The sequence below is a fragment of the Alligator sinensis genome, unplaced genomic scaffold (genome assembly GCF_000455745.1).
Source record: "Alligator sinensis unplaced genomic scaffold, ASM45574v1 scaffold366_1, whole genome shotgun sequence".
Lineage (NCBI taxonomy): Eukaryota > Metazoa > Chordata > Crocodylia > Alligatoridae > Alligator > Alligator sinensis.
In genome coordinates this window covers 5,061,320-5,078,529 of record NW_005841851.1, presented here as the reverse complement: position 1 = coordinate 5,078,529, position 17,210 = coordinate 5,061,320, and the positions used below count along the sequence as shown (strand labels likewise).

Sequence of the window (17,210 nt, the reverse complement as noted above, 5' to 3'; positions counted from 1 at the left end):
CATTCCTGCGCCACCCCTGAACTCCCAACCTCTGGGCACACGGAAGCAGGGGTTCAGACAGCACTGTCTTTGTCCCCCTGCATATCACCTGTCTGAGCTGACCACCTCTCCATCCCCATGCCAAAAGAGCATGGGTGCACAGTTAAATGCAAGCAAGGTCTGACAGGCATGGATGCATGCACACATGTACACACATCCCCCCCTGGTGTCCACACCCTAGACAAATACAGAGTGTCTACTAGTAAAATACATGCACAGTGCCCCCTAGACCCAACCCCTCACATACACAGTGTTTGTGTGCCTGATCCGCTGGCCAGTGTCTGCCCTGACAGCACCCCAACACTCCTCCCACTTCGGCATACGTACCCCCCCCCCCCCCCCCCACCACCAAAACGCCCAATGCATACAGCTGTGTCACCCACACTGTAGGCCATGCCCGCCACGCCATGCACATATAGCGTCTGCAGCCTAGCCCACACTGCTCCCTACACCCTATACCCACCCACACACACACACACACACACACACACACACACACACACACACACTCACTCTCCCTCTCTTTCATGTTCGCCCCCCCCACTGTGTGTGTGTGTGTGTGTGTGTGCGCGTGTGCGCACGCATGTGCATATATGTGTGCATGCATGCATGCACAAATGTCTTTGAAGGGATTGTTGGGGGGGTGGAGGAAGGGACGACAAGGCCAGAGCTAAGGCAGAGTAAAAGCTTGAGCACTATAACCTTTGGTGCAATAAATATAAAAAGACAAGGTCTCAAGCCCACCTTGCAGCCCAGTGCTGGACTTCTAACTGCCCAGGTCCAATGCCTTTTCTTCTTTCCCACAGCTGACAGGAGGGTTAATGGAAGGGGCCTTCTCTGGGTGCAACTGCCCTATTGCCTGCTGTGGCTCCTAATCAGCTTTCCCATGGGTTTCTTCTTCCCCAGGTTGCCCACCAGGTTTCCATGGTCTCAGCTGCCAGGAGCTGTGTGACTGTCACAATGGAGCCACGTGTGATCCAGTGACTGGGCGGTGCCTGTGTCCTGCTGGCTTCTATGGTGCCCACTGCCAAACAGGTATGGCACATGCCCTGCTCTCACTCATGTTAACATCAATGTATGACATCCGTAGCGCTGGCCAGGGGACGTGCTTCCAGCGCCTGCCGGTCTCTCTGTGCATGGCTGCGCTTGTGAGAACGCTGTGCTGTGCTGTCAAATCACACTGCTCTGAGAACCAGTCTGAAAAGTAGGCACATTGAGTTGTTTCATGGTGCTCTGTGACTAAGCTGTGCATCTGCTCAGCTCTTACCAGCTGCCAATCCACTGGGCTGCCCAGTATTCAAGTAGCCGACAGCTGCCAGGCAACTGTGGCCCAGGAAAGGGTGTCACAAGCACTGGCACCCTGAATCCTGAGGGCTAGTTACCTGCCTCACTTGCCAGCTGGCCTTCAGAGCAATTCAAGAGCTGTTTTCAGCTCTTTGGCGCCAGCTGAATTTTAGACAAGTGGCACCAAAAATAATAGACCTGAATCAAGCAGTTAGTTCTGTGTTTCCCCTCCTTGTGCTATTCTGAATCACAAACTGCACCTCACAGCCATCATCTCCAAAGGGAGCACAGAGGGTCAGTCCTGTTTCCCCTCCCCGCCAGCCAACCCTTCCACCACTTGAGGCCAACTTTTCCTGCACCTGTTGGCAGCTGAGTCCTGCTCTGTATTTGCTATGGATTTCATCCAAGGGGAGCTGAGCTCTGAATAGCCCTAGCTGTCCCAGCAGCATGTCTGACAGCATCCCACCTTTCTGTTGACATGGTCACTAGCAGGAAGCACAGGGCTTGGCATCCTTGGCACAACTCTCTGCTGCTCTTGACCTGCTTCTTTTATGACTGCAGGTTGTGAGGCAGGGAAATATGGGGAGGGATGCCAGAGAACATGCGACTGTGAAGGCAATGTGCCATGCGATCCAGCCACTGGGCGCTGTCTGTGTCCTCCTGGAAAAACTGGGCCCAAATGTGACTTGGGTGAGTGACAACCTGGATGGGGTTGGGGTGGTCATTCCCCATGGCTTGGGCTTGCAGGGTCAGCATTACAATGACAGTTGTGGGGGTGCAGGTGCTCTCGTGTGGTGCAGCACTGCTTAGTGCTAAACTCCCATGCTGTCTGCTGTCAGAAAACACGTCTCCCTCTGCTAGTTGGCACTTGGAGTCAGGGAGCCACATCCAAGACAGGCATGGGAGGGGGAAGGATGGGTGCTGAAGTGCTCTCATAGCCTCTGGGGCAAGCTCTGTACATTGGTGTTCAGATTGGGAGCAGCTGCTGTGGTCCTTGTACTGAGAGATTTTTTTTAAAAAGGGTGTCAAGCTTGCAGGGTCTCTTTTCATGTTCATGTCCTGCCTGTCCAGTAGCAATGCGTAAAGCCCCATGAATGCGCTGAAACAATCTGAGCTCCTGCAAAGACTCTTAACAGCCTTTTTTGCTGCCCTAGACTGTCGCACAAATAAGTATGGCCCAGACTGCACCATGACCTGTGACTGTGCCACATTCAACTCTCACTGCAGAGCCCAGAATGGCCAATGCCTTTGTATGAATGGGTACATAGGCCCCACCTGCCGAGAAGGTAACTGACTGCTGAAAAAACAGATGGGGCTAAGATGGGACTGGTGGGGGGTAGTGCTCTTGATGTACAGCAGTAAATGGCTACACAGACACACTGCCTCAGTCATATTGTCTGGGTGCTGGACTCAGCATCTCTCTCTTGGCATTTGCAGAACTGACACCGTTTACCAAATCTACTAATGTAGAGACACAGGCTAGCATAGGCAGTCCCTGAGGTCTCCCAAGCTGTTACCACCCTCACTGTGCCTAATGGTGGGGCATTTCACTGCAGAAAGGGTTAGTGTGTCTAAAGGGCCAGTGGCTATTAGTGAAAACAAGCCTCTGTATTAAGTTTCTCCCAAGTCTGACTCAGCCTCAGGGGACAAAGTCAGCACAAAACTAACAGCATGATACTGCTGTAGAATAAAGTGTGTCCTCCTCGTGGGTTTTTTTTCAGGTGGCCCCCCTCGTCTTCCAGCTGCTCAGCGCTCAGACGCGGAGTCAGGTCAGTAATGTTTCTTCCCTGGAGCTTTAAACTAATGCTAATCCACTTCTTATCACAACTGAGGCACCTGGGTCCTCCAGGCCCATGGAGTCTGAGTGGAATTTAAGCCCCAACTCATTGCAGAGATCTAGGCAGTAGACAAGGCCTTTTATGCTTTATGCTCATTGCTTTAATGAAAGTGTAACAGCCCACACACCCAGCTCAGAAGCCACCAACCCAACTTTTAGGGCAGATACCAAAGGCGCAGCCACAACCAGATTCTAATGCACAATGCCAACCTGAAGAGCAGAGACCAAAGCCAACCAAGTCAGCCAACTCTAGGCAACTAAGTGAGCCTGCTCACAGCTGCCTTTTCTCGGTGCCTCTTGATGCTTCCACAGTAGCAAAGCTGCAGGAGGAGGTGCGGAGAATCTACTGTGCCCGTATCAGAGGCAGTAAGCTATTCTGTAGCCAGCCATTGACAACACTAGCCAAGGGTGGGGGAATTCAAACAACCCCCCAGACCCAAGCCAAGCCCCAGGTCAGCAGACTACCAGCAGTTCTGCTCTTTTCTGATCCTTGAATCTTTCTGCCCCATTACACAATGGCCAATTTCAAGAGGAAGGGAAGGCAGCAGCCCAACAGCTAGGGGCTGGGGTTTCACTCTGCTGCGGGAGAGATCCCGGGGTTGGAGGAGCACTTTGACTGTGTCCATTGAAGACGTACCTCAGCTGGGAGCTTGCCCTGCCTTCAGGGCAGGTGCCCCATCTTCTTCATGCAGAAGGCAGGGCATATAGCACCTTAGAGAGGAACAAGCTTCCAAATGCTTCCACATTAAAATGGTCTTGGCTAAGAACAGCCACGGGGAGTGACAAAGGCAAACTTTGAACCCATGACTCCAGTATAAAGGAACAAGCAAAACAACCCCTAGACCAGAAGCAGAATCTGTTGCCTGAAGCTTCTCTTCCGAACACCTTGAAGTTTCATCTCTTCACTGCACCAGGTGTCAGATGGACATGGAGAACAGAAGGGCCAAACTTTGCCCTGCTTCCCTCGTGACTTAGGGGTTTGGTTGCTTCGTTTCCATGCTATCAGGAATCAGTTATTGCTGAATGGAGGGGGCAGGGGTTCGGTGCCCAGCACTGCCACTCTTCTTGAAACAGAGAATGCAGGGCTTCCTTGTGATGTGGGACAGGGAAAGGACTCAACAGCTCCCCTGTACAGAGGGTCTTGGAGGTTTCCCAGGCCTGATGCACCCTCAGGCAGTGAAGAGAGTACAGAACCTGTCTCCGTGGCACGGACACCAGCCCCAGTGCTCTTACCAGAGACTGTGACGATGCATGTCCTAATGCTGCTGTATTCCTTCCCACAGGGGCCTTGACACTGAAATTAAGTCACTTTATGAACCATTCTTCCCCCATGGAACCTGAGAAGTTTGAAAGAATCAGCCCTCGTACACATGCACATGCCACTTGAACTATTCAGAAATTAACAGGATGTAATCCCAATGCTCGTGTGTAGTAGAGCCCCCTATCCCATCCCTGGGCATTGGCTTAGGCGGCACCTTAATTTTTTTTTCTTTTCTGGACTTCGCTTTAAGGCAAGAGTATCAACTGCATCTGGCTGCATGGGCTGGATGAGTGGAGTGGGACCAGTGTGCAAACTGGAGGAGGCCAAGGGACCCCCCTTCCTCTCCCCAGCATCCAGCAGGTGTTCCAGTGAATCTGGGACCTGCAGTGTGTGCATCATGGCTCCCAGAGCAGTACAAAGGGCACCCAGATGAGGCACAGTCCAACTGGGGCCAGTGTGCTACATGTGGCATCTGCTCTGGGACATACACCCAGTATGGGACCCCCATTGCATATGGCATGAGTCCCAGATCAGCTGGAGCCACTGCTGGATCAGGTATGCTGGGGGAGGGAGAAGGTTATCCATAGGCCTGATACGGCACACAGGTCAGTCTTGCGTTGTGCTCTGGGCAGATCTGATCTAGCCTGTGGGTGTATTTTTGACACTGCTGTTGAGCTGTACAGTTCTTTGGCCAGCAAGGGGCAGCACTTTGCCACGCCTAACTTCTGTACCTCGGTTCTTGCTGAACACAACTAGCATTCACTTTTATCTTATCTGTCCTCGAGCTGGCTACTGCCCATCCAAGTTCATCACGTATGTTAACCAGTACTTTCAGGTTTGAAGATGTAATGTTGTTCTTTCTTGCCTTCTAGGGGTTCCCCATAGAACACCATACCATTCCCTCCATGGCATGTTCCAGCGTGTCCATCATTAGGCTACATTGCCCAAAGCCATAAGGAAAATCATCACAGAGGAGCGAGTCACAAGTTGGCTAAGTGAGCCACTAGCCCATGTTGAAGACTTCCTTACCAGTTAACATTTAACTACAGAGTATTTTACAACAGAATTATGGATCTGTTACTTTTAAAAAGCAAGCTTGAAGATGTCTGTCCCTACCAAGTGCAACCTAAATCTTTGCTACAAGAAGGGAACACATCTTTAAAAAAAGCCTGTAAAAAACTCACAGGGCTGGAAACAGATGAAACAGAGTTTTCATCTTTGGTAGCACACAATGCTCACAGACTTCTGGACACAATTTGTTATATTTTATGATGTCCAAGCTGCAGCAGTGCAGACACGGTTGCTTAATCCACTTGGCTAGAGGACTCCTGTGGCTCTTCTTGTAATTGTTTTTATATTATTGTTTACCTGCTATTATAGTCAATAATACATATTTATGTAAAGATATTTATGGGAAGATGTACAAATATGACTTCATGCTTGATAGCTAACCTGCCCTTGCTCTCTGGTGGCCAAACAGAGCATGGAGAAGATGTACTTTACCACTTGAGTTCTGGACTTACGATCATTTTTTTCCACTTTAATTTACTGTTGGCCACTGGAATATGGCCACTGTTACACATGGACCTATACTAAATAAATGCAACATTAGTCATAACACTTGCTAGTGAATTGTGGCTCGTACTGCAATTCACACTCGCAGGTGAGGGGTCCTTCAAGGGCTGTGTGAACTGCAGGTTAAACTCCTGAGCCCTGTCTTGTGTGCAGCTGCTGCTCTTGGCATCACAGGTTTCCAAGAGACACTATCTTGTTTGTGAGTATGAACCTGTAACAGTGGGTTGTACTAGCTGAGCAAGAGAGAGATTCATTGTTATATCTTCTTTTATCAAATGAGCAAATCATCATCCAATATATAACCTGGTCTAGATGCACTGCTAAACCCTGATCGCATTTAAAAAGGCAATCAAAAGTTTACAGAAGGCAATTTTGCATTCTAAGCCATTGCAAAAATTTACTACTGTACATTGTCCCTCTTGACTCCTTGGCACGAGAAAGTTACATTTTAGGAGCGAGATTAACTCTGATGCTTATTTGATGAAGAATGTATATAATTCCTATGTGTACTCATGGAAATTGATGGGTTCCTAGTGCACAATGTGGCAGTATTATGTCAGAAATACCACAAAGTGGTATCTGGCCTGGATTCTAATAAAAATTGAAGGGAACATGGCTACTTTTTTCAATACATTCAGGGTATCCATGTGGCAAGGAACGAGTTGCATGTCTGAGCTGAATGTACCAGGAGTACCTAAAAAGCAATCCTCAATCTTTTGCTATGCAGCACATTTTACATCACGTCTACCAAGCCACAGTTCATATCGACCGAACCCTGAGTGGGTTCAATCAGCCTATGTCCCGAATGCACTCTCCTGTGGGAATTTCAGGCAGAAACAAATCAAGGCATATTCCTGAACAGCATGACTGCATCCATGTATTGCCTCTTCATCCTGCTTTCATGCAGGGAACAGCCATGCTGTAAACTCACCCCGCATCACTTCCCTGGGGAGACAGGCCCCATGGCAAGGGGACAATTCTAGTTCCTGTTGCAATGCAGAGCATGGTGGGTGCTGAGGTCTGCAGAGTGCTATCCTGGCACTGGAGTTCTCCAAGAGATACCATGGTCCATCTTGGGCTAGAGGTCAGAAAGACCGAGATGCCTTCTGCACTACTAGAAGAACCACCCAGGTACTTACTAGCCACATGCCCTGGCAGCAGCCTGCTGTCCATTAAAATACAAGCCCACCCACCAGTGGCTAGAAAACCTGGGGAGCTCTTCTCTCAAGTGCCATTTACTATGATCCCCTTCCTCTTTAAATCCACCAATGTATCTTGCTGGCTGCTCCCTGGGGCTGGAATGCTGTCTGCCATTTCTGGCTGAAAGAACACAAAGGGCTACACATTTACTACATAGAGTCATAGAAACTTAGAACTGGAAGGGACCTCAGGAGGTCACATCTAGTCCAACCCACTGCTCAATGCAGGACCATCCCCAACTGGATCAATCCAGCCAAGGCTTTGTTGAGCTGGGCCTTAAACCTGCAAGGATGGAGATTCCACCACTTCTCTAGGTAACCCCTTCCAGTGCTTCACCCTCCTAGTGAGAACGTATTTCCTAATATCCAACCTAAACTTCTCTTGCTGCAACTTAAGACGATTGCTCCTTGTTCTGTCATCTGTTACCATTGAAAACAGTCCAGCTCCATCCTCTTTGGATCCCTTTCATGTAGTTGAAGGCTGCTATTAAATCCCCCCTCAGTCTTCTCTGCTGCAGACTAAATATGCCCAGTTCCCTCAGCCTCTCCTCAGAAGTTGTGTCCCAGCCCCCGAACCATTTTTGCTGCCCTCTGCTGGACTCTCTAACTTGTCCATATCTTTTCTGTACTGTGGGTGGGAGGAGGGGTGTCCCAAAACTGGGCACAGTACTCCAGATGTGGCCTCACCAGTGCACAATAGAGGGGAATAATTACTTCTCTTGATCTTCTGGCAATACTCCTACTAATGCAGCCCAGTATGCTGTTAGCCTTCTTGGCAACAAGGGCACACTGATGGCTCATATTCAGCTTTTTGTCTACTGTAACCCGTGTCCTTTTCTGCAAAGCTGCTGCCCAGCCACTCAGCCCCAGCCTGTACTAGTGCATGGGATTGTCCCATCCTTAGTGCAGGACTTTGCACTTGTCCTTGTTGAACCCCAGGAGATACCTCTTGGCCCAATCCTCCAATATGTCAAGGTCACACTGAATCCTAGCCCTACCCTCCAACGTATCTACTACTCCCCCTGCCCCTTGGTGTCATCTGTGACCTTGTTGAAGGTGCACTCCATGCCATCTTCCAGATCATTAATGAGGATCCTGAACAAAAACTTGTAAAACTGAGGATTTAAAAAACAAGAAAGAAGTCAACATGAGACTAAAGCGTTGTTGCTAGAAGAGCTGAGCAGCAGCTGGAGGCTTATTCTAGCTCTCAGCCACCGGGAGCAAAGTTCACTTCCCAAAGCCTAGGCTGCCACCTAGTGGTGCCATTAGCTGAAGGACCGCGAGTAACCGGCTGAACGCGGCAGCCCCCTTCTGTCGATAGACAATTATTTCCTCTCGGAGCACTGCACAAACATGAATAAATTCACCCGCCAATGCATTAGTAACAACCCCACCTTGCAGGTGGATACATAAAGGCTCAGGACGTTGGAGTGACTTACCGCAGGTCACGCAGCGCACGGGTCACAGGTGAGACAGTGAAGCTCTGTCTCCTTCCCTCCTTGCTCTTGAATTGCCAGCGTGCCCTGCGCCAGTGTGTCTGTTAGTCAGACACTGGTTTGTATCCATGAAGGGGCAGAGAGCATAAGTGCGAGTCAGCTGTGTTCTTGAGTTGGTCTGCTCCAGAGACGTATGATGTGTACAGCTTGTAGTGCACCCTGCTACGTGCCACACCTTACAAATGTCCTTGCAATACCCTTTCCCATCACGATACACCACAATTTCCAGTGAGGAGGCAGCAAGACAATTAACCTGGCAGGCCTTCCATGGGGAAGACAATCTTCCTTGTATTTCCCCCACACTGCAATCCTGGGCTTTCATGAAAAGAGCTGTAGCAACAGGCATGGGGGCAAAGTACTCACAGAGCCTGCCTAGGTAGGAGCAACGTAGGTGCTCCCTGCTAATGTACCTGCTGGAGGCTAGATCGCTCAGCACCTGAACGGCACCAAGTCAGATTTTGCTTCAGCTGCCTGGTTGCAGGGGTAAGCAAGTGCCGCTGCCAGATGTGGCAGGTGGTAGACAGGTGCCAGCAGGCAGGCAGCTGCCCACACCAACCTGCCCAGCAGTAAGCAATACCAGTCCCTCACCAAGAGCTGGAGAGATGGTAACCCCCAAAGCCAATGCTAGCCTTTCAGTTTGCCAGTCGGCTTCCCCCTCCCCCCAACCCCATTTGTACTGAGCACTTTTTTCTCTACGAGATGCAAGGGCCCTTACCTTGTGAGCCTGACACTGGAAGTCCAGCCCCGTCCTGGCACCTCTACCTGGCATCCCCCAGAGCAAGCCTCCTGCCAGCTGAGACCAACTGAAGAAACAAACCTGCAAAGCATCTTTTACAGCAGGGACAAGCAGCGAGGGTGACCGACCAGTGCATTTTTAAGCAGCTTCAAAGAGTTTCAATATGCGTTCCTCCTGGGGGAACCATTTATTTCACAACTCAGAAGCAGCAGCACAAATCAGTGGAGTCTCAGTCCCTGTGCAGACTGCTAATCTCAGGTGTCCCCTTAGCCCTGCACCATAGTCCCTTGAGTTGGCAAAGTCTCATACAACTCTCTAGGTGCATCCTTGTATCACGTGAGTCAGGCTTCCTGCTGCATTGATTCAATGACAAAGAACCAGCAAAATTGCCTCGCTGCTCATAACGGTGTTTTTGGCTGAACTATTCAATACATACATTACATCATACCACACACAGAATGGCAGGTCAGTGATAACTACAGGCCTACTGTGCTGGAACCACTGGTCAGAGCTGCCCACTTCATTTAATAACAAAGCAAGCAGCCCAGATGCAGTTTGCCTCTCTGCTCCACATGCACAGGCTCATTTCCACCCAGTCAGCCAACCTGAGCAGCAGGACATAACAGTATCTCTCAGTACAGACTCCCAAGCCAGTTAGGACATGACACTTTATGTTGGCTGTAGCAGCCCTCAAGCCAGCAAGCTGCTCCCAGCTCAGCATGAAGGTCGGAGTGCTTCCCACCACACATCCAACTGAAATTAAGAAAAATAACATTTGGGGAGAACACAGGATTGGGAGTCGCGGATCCTGAACCCTGACCCCATCCCACAAGCAGGGGTGATGCAGAGCTGGGATCCCAGGATTCTTTCCATCGTGAAGCTTTGACAGCTGCACACAACCCACTTGCTCAAGAGGACAGAGGAGAGAGGCAGCTGACTCGCACAGTATGAACCGTGTTGAGCAGGATGCTCACTGCTCCCTTTATAACTCGGCACATACCATTATATGAACCTGTTGCACGAGGCATTTGTTTTGAAAGATTCCAGCTCTCAAAGCTTTTCCTTGGGTGGAAGGGAAGGAGGGTATTCACAGCTTCCTTCCCAGCAAACCCACAAACCCAATCTTGCTCTTGGGAAATCTTTGATAAGGCAGCCCTGCCCCAGCCCCATTCTTTCTCCTAATTAGTCTTTTTTTTAAGAATAAAAGTAACCAGGCTGGAAAACTAAGCCAGATCTTCCATCCATTGCTGGCTACAGAGGGATGATTGTGGCCTCAACTTCATTTCAACCTAGAACCTCAACATAGTGTGCTGAAATACCCTGCCTTGTCGCTGCAGATCAGCCATCCAGAGCATTGAAGCCACACAAAAAGGGAATCACATTGGTCTATACTTTCAGTCTCACATGAAGGAAGGCAACTGTAAACCAACTTATTCTTTGGTGGGAAAAATTGAACATTAGACATATAATCCCCATTCTTGCCTTAATAAAGACACAAAGAGTCTTTACAAAAGTCTCTTTCCTGTAAACATCTATCCTGTGCAGTGACGGAGATTTTTATTCACTTACTGCAGAGTTCAGAAAAACCTTTATGGGCTCTGCTATGAGAGAGAGAGACTCTTTTAGCAAAGACAAAGCAACCCATCCTCCAGCTGCCTGGCACACAGGGTTCACATATTGTTAGCTACTCTGTAGAAGAATTACCTCCAGTTGCCCATTTTCACACCTCCATCTGGACCCAACATTAAACAAACAGCTGAATGACAAAAAGGAACAATTCAGGAAAAAGGAAAAATAAAAGGGGGAGCAAGAAACCTTGTGTAAGATGCAGGGCATAAATTGTAAGACTATCACAGAGAGCAAGGGCCTTTCCCAGGGCTCACAAATAACTCCCGGACACAAACACAGAATTCTGGTTACTAGACAGTGGACGTTCATGTTTGAAAATGTCAAAGAACTCCCTCTGTGCTCACAAAGGTCAAGAGGCTGTACAGAGGCCGCCCTGTTATACCACTCGTCATCGTTGTTGGGTGACTCCCACCGTCATAATATATCTTCCTATGCTGGCTGCCTCACTGCACTTGATGGAGACTTTATAGTCAGCCCTCTGGGCACAGCTCATCACTCCTGCTCTCTCTGACTTTAATCACCTGTCTGGAACACGATGGAAAAAGAAATCCCCCTTCTGGCCAAAAACCCGAGCTGCATTCAGTGCAGAGTCTACCTGCCTAGCCTGCAGCGGGGCTTGGGGGAATCCTGGCTCCTAGCACAGCTAACACAAATGGGAGATAACAAATGGCGATGGGGCAGTTCAGTCTTTCAGTGACTCCAAACTCTTCTGGTCACTGACCTCTGACATGCCACACACCACCCAGATCAGCCACAGGACTGGCTTCAATGGCACTTGCAGCAGAGTGAGCCAGACCCAGGCACCAGAGATGCTGCCTAATTACGCATAGAGGAAGCAAGTGGGCTTGTCAAGACCCCCTCCTTCCCCAGCTCTCAATACCTGCATAGGCAGTGACCCATAGCATTGGTTGGCTAGGTTAGCAGCACGCTCTAAGAACGCTGAGGGAATCCCAACCAGAGGCATGCCCTGGCAAGGAGGCAGCCCAGCTACCCTTCAAACACTCTCCAAATCCATCCATGCAACCATGGATAACTGGAAAAGCCAGCAACAGCCATGACTGGAAAAGCCTTGGAGCCATCCCCTGGCCTAGTCTTGCCCTTGCTGCATACCACCCCCAGCTTGGCTGGACACCCACATGGCAGCAGCAATAGGAAATTGCAGCACAAGCCACTCAGAGGAAAGGCAGGAGTCAGCGTTCTTGCACCTTCTCCCAGATTCAGGGAACCCAGAGGCTAGAAGTTGGGACAGACTCGGTGCAAACCTCATGATTACCAAGAGCTCGCCTGGTTTGGCTAAAACCTAGAAGCAGCACTCAGGGAAATGCTTGTGTTTGGGAAATGCTGCAAACCTGGTTGGTTTTGTACTGCAGCTTCTCTGTAGAGAGCACCTGCTACTCACCCACCGGAGGAGAGAGAGAGCTTGAATCATTAACAAAGCCAAAAACACATATCTGCTTTATGCATATTTATTTATAAAAACCAACCTGCAAACACATTCCCCACCATCCCGCCAATGCAAGGAAGCCCTATATGTGACAGCTGCAAATTCACCTTGGCTGTGCGTGTCCCCAGCATGCATTAGTCCCAGGGCTAAAGGCAGGAGACAATGGCACAGAGAATAAAAGTGAACCAGTGACAGTGATGGGCAAACAGTACAAAAGCTCCAGCCTGAGTGGGCTGTATAAATTTCTCTGGGAAGCTCAATGCTTCAAAGCAAGGAGCACAATTTCTAGCAGCAAACTCCAATCGATTCTTACAGGTTTGGCTAGCTGTAATGGAGGGGTCAGACTAGGTTGGATGACATGAAACCATCCCTGTCCCAGTCCAAAGCCCTCACAGATAGGTCACAACCAAGACATGGACATGTAACTTGTGTCACTGCACAGCACTGGCATGGCAAGAAGGGGAACCAGTTTTCTCTGAAGAGCAGCAGCCTGAAGGGAAGTCAGGGGAGCTGGCAGGCGTGTGCTCCTGGCCTTCCCTCCAGCATGGTCTATGGCCCTGCCAGCTCATAGGGCCGTGGCTCAGAGCCTTATAAATCCTCACAGGAACACCTGTTGTGGCTGGCGACCTATACGTCCGTCTCTATGCGCAGCCGCTCCAGGCGGCGGACGTTGCGCTCCACGGCACTGCGATCGGTGATCTGCTGTGCACACGACTGGGGGAACCAGCCTCTCTCGCCGTCTCGAAGCCTCTCACCCAAGTACCAGCCTGAAGGAAGGAGCAGAGTATTCTGTGAGATGGGAAAGGACTGCACCCAGCCAGGGAGCACATGCTGCACCTGCTGCCACCCTCGTCCACAGAGCATGAGCCAGCCAGGAAATCTCCCACATCAGGCAAGCATTCTGCACTCTGATTGCATTTGTACCTGGAGCATGCACTTACCCAAAAGGAATGTAAACACAGCTCAACTGCTGCTGGTGCCACCTGGGCAAAGCTTTTTATACCTTCAGAACATCTTACACCTCTACGAGGAACCTTGAAATGGAGAGGCCTAAGCCAGCTGCCCCAATCGCGAAGCAAAATTGTTACGGTTATGCTTCCTGCTCCTGCCTCTGAGCAGCTGTGCTAGGCACTGTTGGAGCCAGATCGCTGGATTACCGGACTGTGGACTGGACACATTCTGGGACTGGAGGGTGTCACAGGAGAGTTGCCAATGGGCATGGACAGTAGCTAACATGCAGGTGGCAGACACTACAGGGAGCTCCGAGCCCATAAGCGATCCTGTGGTTTTGCTTCTCTAAGACATGTAGGGTGTTAGCTCTAGTGCTGGGCTTCCTTGTCTGTAACCCTGAAAGCCTCCTACCTGGATCAGACCCCACTCCAAAGCTCTGGCTCCCAGGCCTCCGCTCTAGCTCCCAGCCCACACTTCCCACTCTTTGGGCACCCACATGACTTACCATCTTCTCCACCCAGGACCAAGACAACATCTCCCTGCTGCAGCGAAATTTCATCCGTCTGTTTAGCCAAGTGTGCCCTGATTATCTCCACCTGGCTCAGATCTGAGGGAGAAGAGAGACACACACCACAATTGCTGGCTAAAAAGGAACTATGGAATAGAAGTGATAAAATGTTGGAAAATGCAACAGCCCACTGGAAACCACAGCCAGGCCTTGTGATTAGAAGTTACCCCTAACCTGAGAGAAGGCTCAGCCTGGGAGGACAAGCCCTGCTGCAGTGGGGATCGTGTAGGTGGACTTCTCTAGAGCCCAGTCAGGTTTGGTAACAAGAAGCCACTTGAGTCCAGCTCCCAGTGACCAGCATCAAGACACTGCTCACCCCACCTGCACCCCTCTGGTCCCCCTGTCCCTCCCAGTCTGTGGACCCTCCAATCCCCTATTTCTCTCATGCTGTTGCCCCTACTCATGGGACAGCCTCTGCTCTTCTCCTGAACCTGCTTACACCCACATTGCTACAGAAATCCCTCCTATCCTGCTCCCTCTGTATTAATGTCTGAGTGGTGTTCCCTGTGCACATTGCTTAAGAAACTCCATGTGCCTCTCTGTGGGTGTGGGCGGCACTACAGACTCCAGAGGGAGTCCTGTGGGACGTGCTGGTTTCAAACAAAAGCCATGCAAGCTTGCAGGGTTTGGGCTTTTGCGTGCTATGGCCAGAACCCCAGAACAAAACAACCGAGTGGGCACAAAACAAACCCCCCTGCAGTCCCGGGGGCTTGGCTTGCCCCAGCCAGCGCTGCCCGCACTTCCATTTGATTTTGTGGGGAGTTTGCTACTAAGGTGGTTTGGGGGCTGGGGTCTTTCTGAAGGTGATTCACAGCATGGCTGTCTCTGGCCATTTTACCATGAGTGTGGTCACATTTTGTGCTTATCTGAATGCTTCAGCTTCTGGAATCAAGTGATTCCAGGAGGGTTACAGCTTTCATTTAAAAACAGATTCTAGCAACCTGATTTACCCCAACAAACTCAGAGACACAGAGGCCATGGAGGGAAGGAAGGAACCCAAAATGTATCAATTTTAAATCCTAGGATTTTTAAGTCATTCTCAGCGCTATTTGGGTGGGGAGGAGAGGAGCCACTGACTATCAACTTCCCTGTACTTGGTGCTGGCAGTGCTAGGTCGATAACACTGCTGTAGTAATTCGGATGCTGAGGATGATTAGCAAAGCATTATGAATGTTTCCAGCTATTCAGGTTAAAATAAAAGCGGCAGAAGCAGCTTAACGCTCCATTTTATCAGCTTTCACATTTTCACTTAGCAAGCATCCCCATTCCCACCCCCCATCTTTGCAGGGCTTGGCAGCACAACAGCACTGGTGTTTACTTCCTGGTTTATTCCCAACCTGAATGGATTTGGGAGACAAGGAATTATACGAGTTAGCAGCTGAGGCGCCAAGGCCAGTAGAGGGAGCATATGTCTCTCCCTCTCCTGCTCTCAGGCCTTCCTAGTGGCAGCTGGGTAAGGGTCCTGCTTTTGTATTTGGTAATGAGGTATTTGGAAAAAAGGGAGCAGTCCTTAAAATACAGCAGGTCCCCTTCCCTTACTGAGCATCCTCATTGCTTTATAATGAGTCGAGAGAGAGTCAGCGAGGTAGTTAGCCTAGTTAGTTGAAGTTAGGTAGAAGGTGGGGCATGGTGGCACCTTAGAGCAGTGCTTCTCAACCTGCTTAGACTTGTGGCACTCCTCAATAGACCTGAGGTGCCCCATGAAAATGCCAGCTCTGAGCTTTCATTTGTTTTTTGACTACAGAAAAAACACCAGAGAAAGTCTTCTGTTGCAAAGAAGAGGTCAGAATGTTTGTAACGCTACAAACAGCTACGTGAAAGCACTCGAGTTCATCTTGTGACTCCCGTTTGCACATCTTGTGGTACCCCGTGGCACCCTTCAAAGGATCACAAGTCGCCCTGGTTGAGAATCGCTGCCTTAGAGACTAATTAGTTCAGACAGGCATGAATTTTCATAGGCTACAAACTACTTCATGAGATGCTTAGGCTGTAGCTCACTCTCTCCAAACAAGTTAGTCTATATGGTGCCACCCTGCCTTATCTTCTGCTTTATGACATTACAAGACAATTTGTACCTTCTAGGAGACACTTTCAGAGTCATCTGGGCTCTTCAGGAAAAGTCTGATCTACTCAGGCAAATGCTGGGCTGGTGAGCAGCTGTGCCCTATGGCTTCCCTCACAGAAGAATGACTCCTTCATAGGATACACCTGCATGACACTCTTATCAGATCCCAAAAAATCTCAACCAGAGCCTGTGACCTCAGGAGGGACAGCTTTACAGCCCTTAAGCACAGGATAATGAACAGGCATCAGGCACTAGTTACAGGCAGGATTTAAGACAGTAAAACGCAGTGTCGCAGAGAGGGGGTTTGGTTTCTTTACCTCCTTTGCTGGAAGTGTCATTCTGTGCATTCTCCCTGTGCATCAGCGCAGTGATCCAACGAGCCCGGTTGCTCCTGCCAAAAAGAAAGAGTTGAGGCCTCTTTACATGGTGATACTAGAGTTAGAAAGGCAGCAAGTGACACCTGAGATGCTAGGGAAGCTTCACTGGAAAATATAGTTTTCATCCAAATAAACTTCTCATAGGGAAGGGCTAGTTATTGTGCGGGCCGGGAGCGGTCCGAGGCCCTCGGGGGCGCGCGGCGGGCTGTGGCCAGCAGCCCTGGTACACGGGTCGGGGAATGCAGGCCGGCGGACTAGAATTAGGCATGGACGCGTAGCGGTTGATTAAAGATTGTTTTACTTACACCGTAGATGGTTGCGGTGCAGGCAGGAAAACTTGCTTGAGTTGCAGTTACAGATAGGAAAGAAGAGCGGACAAGAGTTCTAATCTCGCGAACTCTAGCCCAATCCGGCTGAAGGCTCTAAAACCGCGAGCCCATCGTGTCAACCGAAGAAAACAACTCGGAGAAGAGCTCTGGATACACTCACATGAAGTTTGCTAGGCTCCGTGGAACTTGCGCGCAGGGAAGGGGTTCGTCGAGGGATCGCGCTCAGCGACGGGGAGAGGCCAGAGGTTGATCCGACCCCTATAGCCTTCTTAAGGTACACGCTGGGTCCGTTAGGCTCCGCAGCGCTTAGAGTTCTTCACGAGACGTGAAGTCCTTCTCCTCCAGATGGTTGTGGAGTCCTCCAACTTGGGCGGAAACCGCTCAAGCCTCTTATACGGCTAGCAAGCCAATCACTAGCTG

At 50.0% G+C, this 17,210-nt stretch overlaps 2 protein-coding genes across 10 annotated transcripts in view; one reads left to right on the top strand and one right to left on the bottom strand.

Annotated features, from left to right (window-relative positions):
- The window catches only part of MEGF6 (multiple EGF like domains 6), a 323,257-nt gene extending 316,655 nt beyond the window's left edge, over positions 1–6,602 (top strand). For all 6 annotated transcript variants that reach the window (XM_014523349.2, XM_014523344.2, XM_025212106.1 and 3 more), the window contains 5 exons: positions 946–1,074; positions 1,885–2,013; positions 2,478–2,609; positions 3,045–3,092; positions 5,294–6,602. In XM_014523349.2, the coding sequence (XP_014378835.1) occupies positions 946–1,074; positions 1,885–2,013; positions 2,478–2,609; positions 3,045–3,092; positions 5,294–5,355 (500 nt within the window). In that variant the 3' untranslated portion in view covers positions 5,356–6,602. The remainder of the gene's footprint in view (positions 1–945; positions 1,075–1,884; positions 2,014–2,477; positions 2,610–3,044; positions 3,093–5,293) is intronic.
- Positions 6,603–12,512: 5,910 nt separating this feature from the next.
- ARHGEF16 (Rho guanine nucleotide exchange factor 16) overlaps positions 12,513–17,210 on the bottom strand; it is a 37,192-nt gene continuing 32,494 nt past the window's right edge. The window contains exons 12-14 of one of the 4 annotated variants that reach the window (XM_014523326.2): positions 16,402–16,475; positions 13,957–14,058; positions 12,513–13,267 (exon numbers count right to left, since the gene is read on the bottom strand). In XM_014523326.2, coding sequence (XP_014378812.1) covers positions 13,128–13,267; positions 13,957–14,058; positions 16,402–16,475 — 316 coding nt within the window. In that variant the 3' untranslated portion in view covers positions 12,513–13,127. Of the gene's footprint in view, positions 13,268–13,956; positions 14,059–16,094; positions 16,303–16,401; positions 16,476–17,210 lie in introns of those variants that run through there. The other 3 variants (XM_025212078.1, XR_003095667.1, XM_025212093.1) reach the window with 3 other exon arrangements.